The 16,532-nt window shown below is 35.0% G+C and overlaps 1 protein-coding gene across 4 annotated transcripts in view; it reads left to right on the top strand.

The window, feature by feature from the left end:
* Positions 1-16,532, top strand: part of LOC108752324 (MICOS complex subunit Mic60) — a 42,185-nt gene that overhangs the window by 15,465 nt on the left and 10,188 nt on the right. For all 4 annotated transcript variants that reach the window (XM_018493098.1, XM_018493097.1, XM_018493096.1 and 1 more), the window contains one exon: positions 15,735-15,893. In XM_018493098.1, coding sequence (XP_018348600.1) covers positions 15,735-15,893 — 159 coding nt within the window. The remainder of the gene's footprint in view (positions 1-15,734; positions 15,894-16,532) is intronic.

Below are 16,532 nucleotides of genomic sequence, written 5' to 3'. Positions count from 1 at the left end.
CTCTCTCTCTCTCTCTCTCTCTCTCTCTCTCTCTCTCTCTCTTTTGTCAATCGCTTCTGCCACGGCACAGGGATGTATTTCATGAATAGAAATTAGCAATAAAAAGATGGCATGAAAAGAGATGAGGATAGAAGCGTCGAGGTGTAAACTTCTAGATTTCAACGTGGGCGATGTTGTGATAGCACGGCGGTTGGGTAATGTTCGGTATCTCGGAGAACCGCAAGGAAAACGGCAGAAGAGATTTTGAAGCTTCATATATATAAAGTGGCGACTTTAGATTATGTTTTGGAAATCCATGCAAAGTTTATCGCTACCATTCTACTTATCGAATTTGCTATAAATATAATGGTAGCAATAAACATTGGATCTGGATTTTGTCCTGTATATATTTCCGGCTGCAGCAAATCTGAATCAGCATTTATTTTATGATTATTTATCCAAATAAAAATTAGAAGTTTTTATTTATATATAGAAGAGAATGAGGAAATTGCGAACACATGGGGTAACGCAAATGATACTGTTGCAATATATTAGAGTACTTAGCATTAACTTCTCATTTCTCGCATATGCAGTAATAATCCGATATTGTTATTGCCACTATTTCAAGATGACGCTTTAATGACGCTCTTATTGACATTAAAGATGTCATTAAAATATTATTAAAACGTCACTTAACATCATCTTACTTCGGATACGTGACTGTAGAACGTATATACTGTTTAACGTAAATATTTATACATTTTCGATACTTTTTATGTAAGGAAGAGTGAGGAAACTACGAATATTTGAAGGAAAAGTTAAATAAAGTCGACAATTATTTATCAATTATATTAGAAGTTATTCAAAGATTTATTCGAAGATTATTTGGTTTAAATTACAATAATTAATATTTATATACTATTATTAGGCCTGTTCGCATTGCTTGAAATCTCAAAACATTTTTGCATTTAAAATGAGATAAATATATATTTGGTTAAAGAGAGAGCAAGCGAAGATGCTGAGTATAGAAAGTGCAAGCAACAGATCTAATATGAATTATAGGTATAAAATAAAACTCATTTATATTACCTCTGCGTGTGGCGCGTAATTTCGAATGACAAAGATTTTGTTTTTTGTTTTTTTTATTTATATTAATAATATATGAGTGGTAATCTTCTGCCAGCAACGCGAACTTTTTATAAAGGCACTGTCGATATTTTGATTTTTGGTGAATTCTAGTAGATAAATTTAAATCTGTAAAAAATAAGTAAAATATAATCCGATTTTCATGATGATAAAAAATCGTTGGTAAAGCTTTGACAAATACGCCAGAATTTTTTCAGATTTTAATCCGAAACAGTAAAAAAAAGTTGCTCTGTTTTCTAAGATCCTTATTGCTGACGGAAAAGTTAAAATTCCATATTGTCGGCAGAGGACAATTAATTATTACAGTTTAAAGCCAAATAACTGGAGTATCTCCTTTAAACAAAGACTTCTACAATGGATGCTAAATAATCGTCTGTTTTATTTAACTTTTCCCTTAGGTGTGTCGCAATTCTCTCAGTCACTCTTATGCAAACAACGAGTGATGTAAACAACAAAATGTATAACAAGATGAGATGTATATTTTTCTTTAGCCGCGTTATAGCCCTTTTCGGACACAAAATCTTAAGACGACACGATTATCGAGTAACTTGAATAATTACGTAATAAGAGTACGGATTTATGCCCGTTTCTATCAATAGATTAACTTTAATCTCGTTCAACTTACTCTTTACCTTTTTCTAATTAGAACTAGAAAAGATGAAGAATTAGTTGAACCGAGATTAAAATTAAACTGTATTGGTAGAAACGAGCATAAATGTTATGCTCCTTTGATGTACAATTTAAACATGATACAAAGGCAGTCACGCAAGGTAGTTGAAATGGCAATAAAATGAATGAATGAAGGTGGAAAGCGAGTGAGATCGTAGGTCGCGGTTATCAGCTCGACAAACCTACTATTATAACATATGCGGCGTGTGCCCCAATTATAACTTCTGCCATACGTCTCTCGCGGGTGCTATTAAGGGTTAGTACTACGACGTCGAGTGCTGGGTGGTGAAGGGAAAAAGCGATGGCCACAGTGACTGTTCACGTATATCGAAAAACACGGCTGCATCTCGTACTTCCATAAGCGTTTATTACTCTCGCGACGAGTTTTCTCTCAACGAAGCAAATAATTACGTCGTAATTTACGGTAACGAGCGCGATGGGATACGCGAATTGTTTTCGCTCGAAAGGAGAAACTGCGACGAAGTGTCTAATTCTGAAATTAAGTCTCTCTCTTTCGGATAGCAACGTATGTGGATTGATAGCAGCGAACGTGAGAAGATATTGTCTAATCTCGTTGTCGCCGAGACGAAATCGATTCACGATTCGTCGACGAAGACTGTAACTAACAAGTACTGCGATACGCAGTGCATATTCACGTGCTCGACGAGACTTAACTAATGTTACGTCGAGATACTCAACTCGCGCGAGATGCCGTTCGCTCGCGTTGGACGCAAATCCTTCGGCAGGTAGGGATACCGACGTTATTCTGCTCGACGTTGATGCGGTTTATGATTCCTGCCTTGGTAATTTTCCACACTCGCGAAATACGGAATTGATAATCACCGTCGTTGAATATTTTCCGCCACAATTACGTTGCGTTAAAATTCATCTGCGTCGCTGGTTACGCGAGAGAACTCCGTAAGAAGCTGCACTTGACGGTTTACTATTCGTCTCTCATCCGTTCCTGAAGATGACAACTTCTCGAAATCTCGCGAATGACGAGAACATTCAAATTCGAGATATATACTTAACATAGTTACGAAAGCTGCGTTACTGCGAGGTTTACGATTCGACAATCTCTCTTTCTCGAGTTCTTTTCTTTTCGCGATAGCTTTCACATAAGCTGTTACGAAAATTGAATTACAACCTTGAAGTGTCGATGTGTCGTGTGAAATATGTAATGTAATGTATTTTTTTCTCTTACTGAGTAAATTATTTTTGCATTACTGAGGGGAAAGTAAACGGAAGCACAGAAGACACGTTTTGATTTTTCTCATACAAATTGATTCGATTAGAGTTGCTTGTCATCGTTTGCGTGGAAGCTAAAAAATTTAAATTGACGAAATCTCGCGATGACGACACAAAGTGCAAAGATATTTTCGAATTTGAGATAGTATATATATTTAACATAAATGCGCAAGTCGTATTACCACAAGGTTTACGTATCTTTTTCTTGGATTCTTTTCCTTTCCCGATATTCTTCACATAAAATTGAACTGATGTTGTGAAAATGAAAATACATCTTTGAAGAGCATCAACGCGTGTATGTGTATATACGATCATATATATATATATATATTATATATGTGTGTATATGATATATATATATATATATATGTATATATATAATATGTATATAACATCTATTTTTTTCTTCTGCTGAATAAATTATTTTTGTTGAAGGAAAGGTACTTATTCTTAGGGAAAACAAAAAACGCGTCGGTTTTTCTTATATAGACGTTATAAGAATAGACTACACATTTTTATAAAGTTCTCACTATTGGTTTAGGAACAGTAAAATATTATACCTTGAAGCATATCATTTTCTCTTTAAAGTATCAAGTTGAAGAGAGATACTAATATGTTCAATTTTTTTTATGGGGATCAGAAAATGCACAATTTATACAGTGAATGCAAAATATATTTGAAAAAGAGGATTAACATATATTTAAAAAAACTTTATTTTTTAAAAGTAAACATTAATTGACAATTTATTTACAAAGAATAAAATAGGCTATATTTTTCAAATTTATTTCACTTAAAGATACATGTATAATAATTAAAATATATTATCTTAAAAATAAACAAAAATGAAAAATTGTATTATTCGAGGCATAAAAAGTGTTTTAATAAATTTAGCTTCTAAAATCAGAAACACGCAAAGCGTTTTTTTGTTTATATTGGATTCATTGTATAAAATTGCTAATTAATGTTTATTTGTTTAAAATAAAGACTTTGTATAAAAATTTTCCTTGTACGAATACTTTTTGTATTCATTATGTTACGACTATTCGGTTTTTCGACGCGTCAGTTTTTTTTTCATTTATAAATGCTTTAATTAGTGATTTCTAGTTATTGTTCGCGTGAAAGCTGAAAAATGTAAATCAAAGATAATAAATCTCTTAGTCGACTACGAAAAGCCTTAATTTATGGTTTTTATTGCTAAATCGTTCACGATTGTTTGCGCGACGTTTTAACTTTTCCGTGTGCACTTATTGTTGGATATAACTTTTCTTCGCTTATAACAGATTCATGTTATTCGCAAACGTGAATATATTTAAGGATATCATACATGAATTTATATATTCGGTGTACCATGCAAGAAGGGTGACTCTGCAAAAAGACATCCAATATCCGTAAGAGTCGACTTTTTTATGCCGACAGGGCTGCGGACGCCAATGTAGAATCGGATGTTTAATCACAACTGTACGAGCGTTTACGATTCAATATTTTCTTGGTCACGCGAATGGCGCGACGACCGTGTGAGAGTCGCAATTCTCTCGTAAATCAGACAGTACGTGTTCCTCGATACCAAACGTCTCAAAATTAATAGCGTGACAGCTGGAAGCGGGACGCATAAACGTGGAAGCGCGTAAAAGTTTGGGACGCAGGACGAAGGTGGAATACTGATAGGACATACATATGTAGGAAGAGCGTGTGCATGTACCTTTCAAATCACCGATATATATATTTTAATCAGGCTTGGGAGCCTGCTGAAAATCTCTAACGGTCAAAAACATATATAATATTAAAACAACTAATGATATAAAAATATAAAACGAATATTCTATCACAGCTAAACTGGTGAATAATGGATAAATTTGCCTCTATTTTTTTTATATCTATATTTTACTATAAATATTGATTTTTCTTTCATAAAATTGATGACGTCGTAAATATGTATTTGATTGAGATACATATTAATCGCGCCGCTGCACATTTTTATTAAATTCACATTTAAAATGCGTTTGTTTTTATCCCGTACGCTTTTCGTCCCGATGAAAGTGATTTGGTAAATTCGGAGGAGGATGGGAAAAAAGGAAGAAAATAGGTTCCCACGTTGAGCCTTTCTTTTACTCTTTATTTGTGGTTGCAACCTATAACCCTCGCACGGAAACATTTGCGAGAAGAAAAGCACTCGTTTACGTGAGACTCGAAGAAGTACCACGGATAATATCGAAAAAAATCGTCTGCGATTAGGAGGAAATGTTATTGCATTATGTTAGCAGATCTAGAAATTGTTAAGGGGGCTATTGGCACCACAAACAAAATTTTTTTAAGGTCAAATATGGAAAGATAGAATATTAAATTAATATTTAAATTATTACATTGAAAGATATTATTTAAGATGTATAATTCATAAAACGTTTTATTTAAAATTATATAAACACAATAAAGAATAATATAATAAAATCTATTTATTCTTTTTTATATTTAGGAATTTTTTTAATTAACAAATATTTTTAAAAAATGAAATTTTTGATTTTAGAAATATTAAAAAAATATATAATACTTTATTATAAATATTTAAAAAAAATGAAACTCCAAGAGAGGATATGTGACCCTCATGGCTCTCCCCGTGGATCCGCTAGCGTTGGGCTTTGACAAAAAGTCACTCATTGAATCTCAAAGCAGTCATCATCGTTTCGAATCGTCTGATTTGTGAAGCTGTGACACATACATAGTTCGATAATTTGATTTCAGTTTTCCTCGCGTTAAAAAAAAATAATATAAAAATCTTTAACAATTTTTTATACAAGTTGAACGTTCTATATTTCCAAGAGTTGACTTTAGTTTATTGCTTCCGACAATTTCTGTGTTGAATATATACTTTGCTATACATTTTCTGCGTCAGCGCTGCGGTGAAAATTTCAAATACCCCAAAAGGGAAGGTTTGAAAAGCGCTCGTTTTCTCGACGCGGTCTTGTGGCGTACAATGATCGCAGATCCCCGCTTTTCATGGTTCCTATCCTACGCTTTTTCTGCGCATTACTGTCGAGATACCACACCGTCGGAATGCGGCTTAACTGTGTTCTTACGTCGCCGTTCGAAATGCAATGGGCAACTTTCCCCCGAGAGAGCAGTGGTCCACCTCTATTTCTCCCTCGCGCCGTGTGGTTTTAGCGTCAGAAGACAGGAGCAAAAAGAAAAGTCAGTCGCGTTCTCTTCCAGCCGGTATTCGAGTACTAGGGCTCGTATTTCAATGGCCCGCGGTGTTCCGCTGGTGCCAGCTCGTGCTAGGAAACTATACGACAGTAGAAATAAAGTCCTGGTGGAGTTTCTCCATAACGACTACAAATAATGTCGACCGACGTTTCTTTACCTCCGATAGAAAAACAACGCTGTTAATGAGAGAAGTCTCGAGATAGGTATCGATTAAATGGACCCTTGTATTGACTGTTGCGCTATATCGAGTCAACGAGTTGTTCGAACTTCATGAATTTTGTAGAACGCCAATACTGAAAGGACGGACGCTTCTACTACGTTGGCACTATGGTAATTAAAAGTTTTTTCGATTGTCCTAATTGATATAGTCGCCCTTGCGGCGAAGCAGTAAAAATCTGCAGGAAAGACAGCGCGTAATTTATATAGCGAAAATTTATGTATATAATTTTTATTTAAGATAAAAAATTCTCTATATATTTACTATATTTAGTAAATTCGAAGCAACATATAATTAAATATGTCGGGAATAATTACTCCTTATTTTTTGTTCATTGAAAATTAATTATATTGACAATTCGTAAATACTGTGTCGTGAATAATTCTATTATTAAGAATTTATCATTGTTTAGTGTCTAGTATTATTTAATATATATAACGTTCGGTTATCAACTCTAATTGTAAGTAGCACACCAATAGATGTATGTGATTTAAAAATGCAAATGTTAATTACGACAAGATTTAACAATGGATAAAAATAATTACCACTCAGAATTGAAGTTGAAATTTACGTGAACTGTCACTGCTCTTTCGTCCACCGGCATTTTTACAGACGCTTCAAATAATCGCCCACCGCGAGAGTAACGGTCCGCCTGTCGACAAAACGAAATCATCAAAAACCATCCGCAGTGCTGCAGTGCCAAATTGATCGTTCTCTATCGGCAAAACTTGTTTCGTTCTTTCGATAGGCGCGCGAATGCTCGAAGTGACGTTTATCACATATGAAAAGTTTTACGAAAAATTGCGGAGTGTTTCCAAACAGAACACAAGTTATAATGACATAAAAATGATGTCAAAATAACTTCAAAATTATTATTAAAAATTACTTTTTCATTAATAACGATTTATTTTAACGCCATTTTGACATTATTGTGGCTTGTTCTATTTGAATCCTTAAAAGAATCGTAAAAGGGGAAATCGCATCAAGAGATCTGTTTTCTGTGGCTGAGCTAGTCACTTTTGGAACTTGAAGTGAGATAGGTATATGTTTGATATTTGACGAAAAAGAGAGAATTCTAATGCAGGAGTAAAAAAGATCGCAGGTTGTAATCAAGAATGATGATATTACAGAATTCTGATTAAAAGGACAAGCCGAAAAGCCGGTGGCCCAAAAAATATTTTTGCAAGAAACCGCGCCGGAAGGAAAGGGGGAATTCTTTGGATGACTTGGAAAAACTTTTTCTGAATTTAAGAAATCACTCCGGAAGGAAAGGGGAAGCCCTTTGGATGATTCGAAAAATTAGTACTTGTTCTTTTTTTGCTTTTAAAATTCTAATTATACGGATCATTTTTTTTTTTTTCATTTTTTTTCATGATGTCAGTTTTTTTCTCGATTTGTTTACGTAACAATAAATTGTCAAACAACGCTGGTTTTCTCGTAATTTTTATTACGCGTTTTGTTAAAGTATAAATGTACGTTCTGGGCGTTCTGTAACGCTTGATCTCACGACGTCGATACACTGCTAACAGCTCGAATTGTATTTCATACGATAAACAACTGCGCACTCATATTCGTTTCCAATTAGCTCGAAACGAAAATTGAGATATAATGATAATCTGAGATAGTTAATTGCAATTGATATCTGAAACTTATACAAAAAAATGTACTAATAATCTGCAATAAGAAAAGTTTGTTCAACTTTTCACTGTCTTACTTTTTTTTTATTTTGTCGCAATCTTTCTTATTTCTAAATTTTCATTATTTTGTTGATATATGGTATCTTCATGTAATCAAACTTATAAATTAGAATTTTATTAATACGCTCACACACAAACGTGAAATTAAGTAGAGTACCGGCGGGCTCTATCTTATTGCAACCGATAAAAGAGGTTGATTAATTGATCAATTTCGCGCGATGAATTTATTAATAGTGTTTTTAGTAAGACGGTCGCTAGTTTGCTTTCATGATCAATTTACGAACAGGACAATACACCGTGATAGTGTTTGCAGCGGCGATTAATTATCCTTGTCGTCGATGCGCGAATTTTTCTACTTGCTAGAGCTTTCGATTACCTTCGAGCTATAGATTTTTTGTTTTTATAGAGCTTTGAACGAACAGCAATCAATTATCTCGAGCACAAGATCGTTGATGGCGGGATTTTCGCGTTTCCACGTTAACGTCTGTATTTCATACAACTTTTTTATATTTTTCTATTTTATGATTTAATCTAAAAATAATAAACTGTAGATGCAGTAAAGTTATTTTATGTATAAACTTATTAGATAACATAAAAATCAGATTTATATACGTATTATAACATTAGAAAAATCAGATTTGACGATCTCTGTAGAAGCCAATCTAACGCCAAGCATACATTTTTCGTAAATGACAAATAGAAAGTAATGAAACGTATAGATAATTATATTTAACATTTTAACGACAATATCATTAATTTATTGAACATTTAAAGTTATAAACTTATAAATAAAACATATGCGAATGTAATTCAGACACAAGGAAGCCAAATTGATTTCAATGGTCCTTCTAAGTCAACAATTAAATAAAAGTTCAACCATCTTATATGTATAATTGAAATTTTTTTTTATCAAAAATAAGAACATGAAAAATGATAAAACATCACAAGAGAATATCACGTGAAAGCAAAATTGAAAAGTTATAGCAATTTGAATTTTGCGAGGAGCCACATTGACTGTCTTCGCTCTTCTAGTGTTAAGAGATTAAGAGCAGAAGCATAGAGTCTTGCACATAATGCGTAAGAAAATGAACTGATCAAACTTTTTAAATTCCTTCCTTTCTCTCTCTCTATGAAATAAAAGATTTTGATTGATTGATTTTCTTATTGATTGACTTATGCGTTATGCGTTATTATATAAGAACCTGTGCTCCTGTCCTAACCCTTAACGTAGGTACATATTGATACAAGACGGTTCCAATCAGCTAGCGTAAACGTTTTCGTACACCTCAATTAAATAAATCGTATTTGCTGCGTGCATGTGAAATGACAAGTAAAAGGAAAGAATAGACAACTTGGATAAATATGTACAAGAGACATGGAATTTAAATACGATTATATATCAATACACAATAAGTCGTCGTATTCTAAAGTCTAAAAATTAAACAGGCCGTTCGCTGTTCTACGTTGACCGCACTGTTGTGGCCTGGAAATTTAATTTTGGCAGAGTTTGCTTATACCACAATATGTTTTACCGCTTTTATCTCGATGGCCGACTTAGTGCTCTGATAGCATTCGGGGTATAGCAGCTTGATACATCTTCTAACCGAAAAACTCGTTTAAAATAATTTGCTTAACTAACGAACTTTCCGGGAGCCACGTGCGGAGATAAGAGAGCGCGGGCCACACATCGTAAATATTTTAAACCGATGTCACCATACGTATTACGCTTAAAACACTCGGGTCGTCCTCGTTAGAAAGTTGCTGCTGCGGACGATCTTATTTCGCGATTACACTCGAGCACATTTCCACCGTTGGTCCAGCGGCCGGTATCTCTCTGTGGCAGGAAAACAGTTGATCGCGTGTTTTACGCGATATTTAATCAGTAGGCTGATGTGCGGGAACGCAGCATCATGACGCAATGTGTACCGATGGATAGAGGAAAAGCGTTTGATGTGTCGGCATGACATAGGGGGTTGTGCAATCCACCCTTTTGTCATGCATCGACCGCATCGTTACGCTCGTCAATCGGAGAGTGTTCGCAAAACAGGGTCACAGAAAGGACGAAGAGCAACAGAGAGGAAGAGTGCAGGACGGCTTGCACGGCGATGAAAGCAGCAGAGCTCGAGAGCAGCCCTCGAAATTCGCATAGCTCTTGGAGCGTGAAACGTCACGTGGTCTAGCTTCGCTTAATCCCCTCCAAACTGATTTCATCAGTGCTTTTCCTTGTGAAAGACGGGTAGATGGACCGGAAACGATTGAGAGCGAGAAGAGAAAAAAATCACTCGTCTGGATTCATTCGAATGAACCGATAAGTATTATTTGGCCACAAATTCTCGGCAACAATAATGCCCAGCATTCCTCTTTATCGATTAACTGGAATTTTTTAACTCATGAGAGAGAGAGAGAACATAAAAGAGGAATAGGCGGCAGTGTGACCTGGCTCGGTGCCACCAGATAACATACGGAATTTTTTGCGATGAACGGCGGTAGGCATATAAATGATTATTGGATTAAAAAAATACGAAACAAAATGCAAAATACGATAGTTATAGACAAGTAGCGCAGAGAGGAAATGCACTAAATACATATCATTGCATTGTAATTAAATTCAATTTTATTCGCGTTAACCAACATTCATAGTAGTAACATCTGCTTTATGCCGCTTTTATGAAGCGACAATCACAGACAAAGCTGGTAATGAAGTACGAAAATTGACACACGTAGTTAAAAGATAAATAAACAGTTTACTGAAATCTCCCTATACGTACAGTAACCAGTATTTACCGGGATGAAATTTAGAACACCGATGGTATAGAATTGAACCATCACGTGTTAGGTTGTGTAACAGCAATTTATAAAACAACGCGTTCGAAAAGACACATTTATAAACGTTTTTCCTTTTATTTATTCTTTTTTTATTTTCTTACGCACTACGTCCGTCGATAAACGCGGAAAAAATATTCGCGGTCCAGTAATTACAATCTTCGTGAGACAATTAATTTTGGTAAACCGCTGAGCGGAACTTCAGAGTAACGATACGCCGTCGGCGCGGCGTACGCTCGGGCAAACTAGTAATTATCCGGAATAATTGGACGCGTTCATTCGGGAGTTTGATAATTCCTACGGATACACGGCGGATTTAATGGGATTCCGGAATTTTTCGCGACGACATTCGGTCCAGTCGTGAACGGCTTTACCCACGTAATAACGTGATTTCATTTGGCAAGAAGAGGGACAGGAAACAGGACCGACCCACGAGATGGAGTGGATCCAGCTTGAAACAGTCCCGGGCCCTTCGACGTTCTCCTTTTTCCGCGTCGATGCTCACCGACCTGCTCAGGCGTGAGAATCGCTCGCTGAAAGTCTATCGCGCGGCAATATAAGTGCGGAAAGAAAAGGGAGGAAAAAGAGAGAGCGAAGGAAAACAGATTTCGGGATATATATCGCACGTCGGGCAATCGGTCTGTCATTTTGGCTTTACGGTCGCTTTAAGTCATTGAAGTCGATGCGTTCCGCCAATGCGATTTGGAATCCGTTGCGTGAGAAGAAAGGAGGAGCGCCAGGCATTAATTTATGAGCGGTCATTTATATGCGGAAAATGTAAGTGGTGCTGCGTGAGAAAGCGATGGTCTAAAGTACTATATCTTTTCGATAATTTATCTTTACCATTTATAGCTTTCAAGTACTTTGCATTTTAGTAGCGATAAAATTGATGAAAATTGATCGATTGTATGTATAATAGTATTTTTTTGTATTGTATTATATAATAGTGGGTGTTGCGAGTTAAGCAAGATTTAAGTATAATATTATGTGATCAAATATTAAAAAACGCATACTTGTTTTATTACATATTTACATATTTATTTATGTAGATTACATTTCGTGATTTGCAAGATTCAAATTAAAATTCTTTCTTTTCTTGCAAGAAATAGATGTATTCATATTTCAACAGCAAACCGTAAAAGTAAGATGGCTAGGTCAATATGGCATTAAGCGGATTCAATGATATTGCCAATAAAACCGTATGATGACTGGCAAACGAATATAAAGCCGCGAACTTAATAACCACCTGGATGCTGCAGAATAATTAGTTTTCAGGATACATATGGCGGATGCATATATCGTCCCGCGGACGGAATTTCGGCCGACAAGTCGATATGACTTATATTTAATTTTTCGCGAAAATTACTCATCGCACTCTCGATCTACCTCATAAAAGGAAATAGCGACAGACGGTCGCGGTCTGTGAGTAATGCACCACCAATAAAGCCGAGCGGGTCATAAAGCCAAAATAGCGCGACGGATTTGATAATTTGGTCTGAACTGGTTTGCAGTTGCAAATTTGCGAGGTTGCTTGCTTATGCGGCGAAATTGATACGGTTTATACCCAGCATTCTCTGAAGCATCGCGGGGAGATAAAAATACACCCCGCGAAGGATTAGCTTAAAGAGCACTGGAATTTTATAGCCATCGCGAGAAATGATATTGCCGCGACTACGAATCACAGATTCGATTATTTCAGCTCGAGTAATTTAAAACTGGAGATAACCGGCGATTTGCTGACTAAACCTGCTGAACGTATTATGGAAGTTTTATGAAAAAGCACGATAATGATATTTTGGCGACAAAATTGCGCCCCGTATCTCGCCGCGATGATAAAATCGCAGGGTGGATCCCTTCTATCGCGAGAGATTAATTACGCGCGTGTCTGTCCTCGAAACGTTCGAGCTTTTACAGCGATTGTCGTTATAAAGAGTAATATTGCACTTATTACAGACCATAATTTGCTTTCGCGCTTCTCTCTGAAACTCGAGCGTGAACTGAGTGTAATTGCTTTGGTCATTTCGGGAAGTGACGATAATGTTAAATTAGATAAACGTTCTCAGCAAAATGAAAGTTATATTATGAATTCAAAAATTAAAACTCATCAAACTTTGTCTAAATCAAGGTTATTATTCTTTCATATGACATGATATTCGCATACATGTCGTCGCACACAGTGAAAGATTTTACTGAAGTATCTAAAAATTTAGCTAGGTACAGATCTGAAAATAATTTTATTGTATCATTAGAATGATTTAAAACTCAAGCTGTTGCTAAAATGTCACAACACTTTTTGCAGTATTGCCTATATTATGGTTCCTACATAATTACTTTGATGACCCAACAAAATTATCTTCAGATCTGTGTGTGTATGTAATTGAGCTTTTAAATATTTACTTCAACAAAATCATTCTTTTTGTATAGTGAAAGGAAATATTCCCTGATTTGAAAAAATTTTATATATATAGGGTAACTCCGGCAAATATGCTGCGCTGAGATTTACGCCGCAGAAGTCAGAAAAAATAAAAGGTGTGGGAGTAATTTTCCCGCAACTACTCTGTTATGTCTTTATGTTATATTAGTATCGTGTTATGATTTCAGCTTCTTTCTGTTAATATTAATGAATTTATTGTGAATTGAATCGATTTGTCATTGTAATAAGTAACGCCATCATAAATTATAATCTACATAAAATAATTAATGTAGGGCGTGTAAAAGACTTAGTAGTTATTTCGTGATACATACCTGTAATGGAACAGTAAAGCATGTTGTGTAGCAAAATATAAGTGCTTTGCTTTCGTATTCTTTGTTTAGTTTATTGTCTTATATTATATATTCCACCTGTTTGTAATATACGGCATTTTTAGCGAGCGGGATTTATGCCCGAAGCGTACAAAATGCGCAGATTGAATTCAGTGTACTAAATGCAATAAACGCATTATATGAAATATGTACTTCATGTCATAACACTTGTAATATATATAGAAAGATTATAATTATTATTTATTACTTCATATACATATTTACCATTCTCATTCCTCAATAAAACTTTATAAACACATTTTATAAATTATTGTTTCATTATACGTCTTATCTATATGCATTATTTGTAGATTTTTCATGAGCCGTACATCCCCTCTGCTCCTATGAATAGCCATATATCCCACCCCTATGGGATATATAAAAATGTAAGGGTTTCAAAAAATTTATTTTTTAATATGAAAAATAAATATTTCGGATTTCTAATATTTTTTTCATAGTAATAGACAGTACAAAGTTTTTACTGATATAGTTCGTTTACTATAAACATAGTAAATAATACTTAATAAATTAAGTTTTTAATAGGTGCGACATATATACCGGAGTTATCCTATAGGCTGAAACGGAAGAGAGCACGGAAAATCTCTAACCGAGTAGAGTAATTTTCTCTAGACAAGAAATCGCTCCGTAAACCCCATCTGAATTGATACGCGTAATAAATCACGCTAGAAGCACCGAAATCCAGCTGAATCCCGTTTCTCTTGGCAGCCTTAGCGGCGTTAACGGCCATGCCGAACATCTTTCTAGCCGATTTACAGTTCATCAATCGTCAATCGACAGGTGGATGCTCGTCATGCCGTCGATTAAATGCTGATTATGTCATGGCATGATAATTTAACGATGATTTAATTAGTCGCGGTGAAGTTAACAAATACACAAATATCGCAGTTATATTACCATTTAATTGACCCATCGAATATATTTCAAAACAATATTTTCACGCGTACATGCGGCGCGAATCATATGACAACATTTAACACGATATAAACGATATTCACATTTTCAGTTCGACCGTATTGACGATAAAGTCCGTTCATCGCGCGACTGTTTATTTCTCCGTCTATTGCAGTTATTATTGTTTTTCGTGAATCTGTGGCTATTGCAAAATGCATTATTATCTCCAGCGCGAGATATAAATCGTTTTATTGTTCCAATAAATGAATTACATTTTTGTTAGCGTCCAAGTTTTATCTTTGTTTACGAACAGGATTATGTATAACGCCGATCTTGCGCGGCCTTTCAGACTGCGAGCACATGTCGAGAGAACACGGTTTCATAATTCACATACATATCCGGATTTTCCCATGACGAACGCTGTTATTGAAAAATTTTATGTCACAGAAATGCGCGAAATGTTTGTCACTGCAGTAACATCACGGCGGTACCCTTGAGGATCTTTGAATGATCGGGGAACCATAACGGATATGTAGGCACAAATTAAATTAGACAAGCGAATGTTATGAATCGATCGTAGGTTTCTCCCTTTTTTGTTCTGATAATTCGCGGAAAATATTGATGATTCTCAATTTAATATTGGACTTAATAACGATATAAATATTAAGTTTTATCGCATACATTAATGTATACAACACATACGACATATATATCTGCGACAAGTAAATTACTAAATTCTAAGTCGAACTTTTGTCTGGTATTCTTGCAATATTTAAATTTCTAGCGCGTAATAACTTTCGAATATAAATTCTACTAGCTATCTCTTTCAGTAATTTACGACCGCAAAAATGCAAAATTATGTTAGTGAAGAAAAACGAGCGCGATTTTCAAGCTTTCATCAGCACGATATAAACTTTCGTCCCAGGCTATTAACAAAACTATTTAAATTTTTAATAGTTGAGAATGTTAGAGTAAGTTTCTCTCGACCGCAAGGAATTTTTATCTAAACATGAATCAGTTTAAGTGAAATATTTTTGTTTCAGCTCGTATGGAGGAAGAGAAGGGTGCGTCGAATATACAAATCCTTTGGGCGTCTTGTCAAGCCTTGGCCAGGACAGTAAAAGCCATGCAGTCAGGTGCACCAAAGGGTAACATAATTAAACCGTTAGAACCTGAAATTAAGGCTATCTACAAGGCAGCACGTAAGTATCTTGATTAAATATGACGTTAGGGGTATATTAAAAAATTAAACAATTAATAAATAAATGAATTTAAAAGTTAAGAAATTAAAGACGTTAAAATTTTTATTGATAAATTTTCACACATAAATATAAATTTATTACGCAAATGTATGCGCCTTTTTTTGCAAATGATAATTTATTCGAAGTATTTTAACATGTACATATATGCTAACTTGCATTTGCGTATGCTTGCTTTTCAAACGAAGAAATAACGCGATGGGCTTCTAAAGTAATTTCATATTACCGTGGGCTCTGCGGTTTCCACCTGATACAAAATATGGCGAATAACTTCTAAAGTAGCGCAAGAAACTTGGAGTGTGGAAACGTGGAGCGTGGACTTTGCAGTTGTAGCTTAGGAATGGCTGCATTTCGCTTGTACTGCAGTTGCCTATAATTATTATTACTTGTAATTGTATATTGTTATTATTGCGTGTTTTTTCGCAAATGAAATTTGTTGATTTGACGACAGGGTAAATTAATTAACTTAACAGCATATCGCGTAGAATCTCATGTTATTGTTACTCCTGAAACATTAAACAAATAGGTGCATATTTGCAGAGTAAGATTAGTAATAAGACTGAAATGAATAAAAATTTAATG

The sequence above is a fragment of the Trachymyrmex septentrionalis genome, unplaced genomic scaffold (assembly GCF_001594115.1).
Source record: "Trachymyrmex septentrionalis isolate Tsep2-gDNA-1 unplaced genomic scaffold, Tsep1.0 scaffold6, whole genome shotgun sequence".
Lineage (NCBI taxonomy): Eukaryota > Metazoa > Arthropoda > Insecta > Hymenoptera > Formicidae > Trachymyrmex > Trachymyrmex septentrionalis.
The sequence above is the reverse complement of the archived record's forward strand: the minus strand, read 5'-3'. Positions and strand labels throughout refer to the sequence as shown.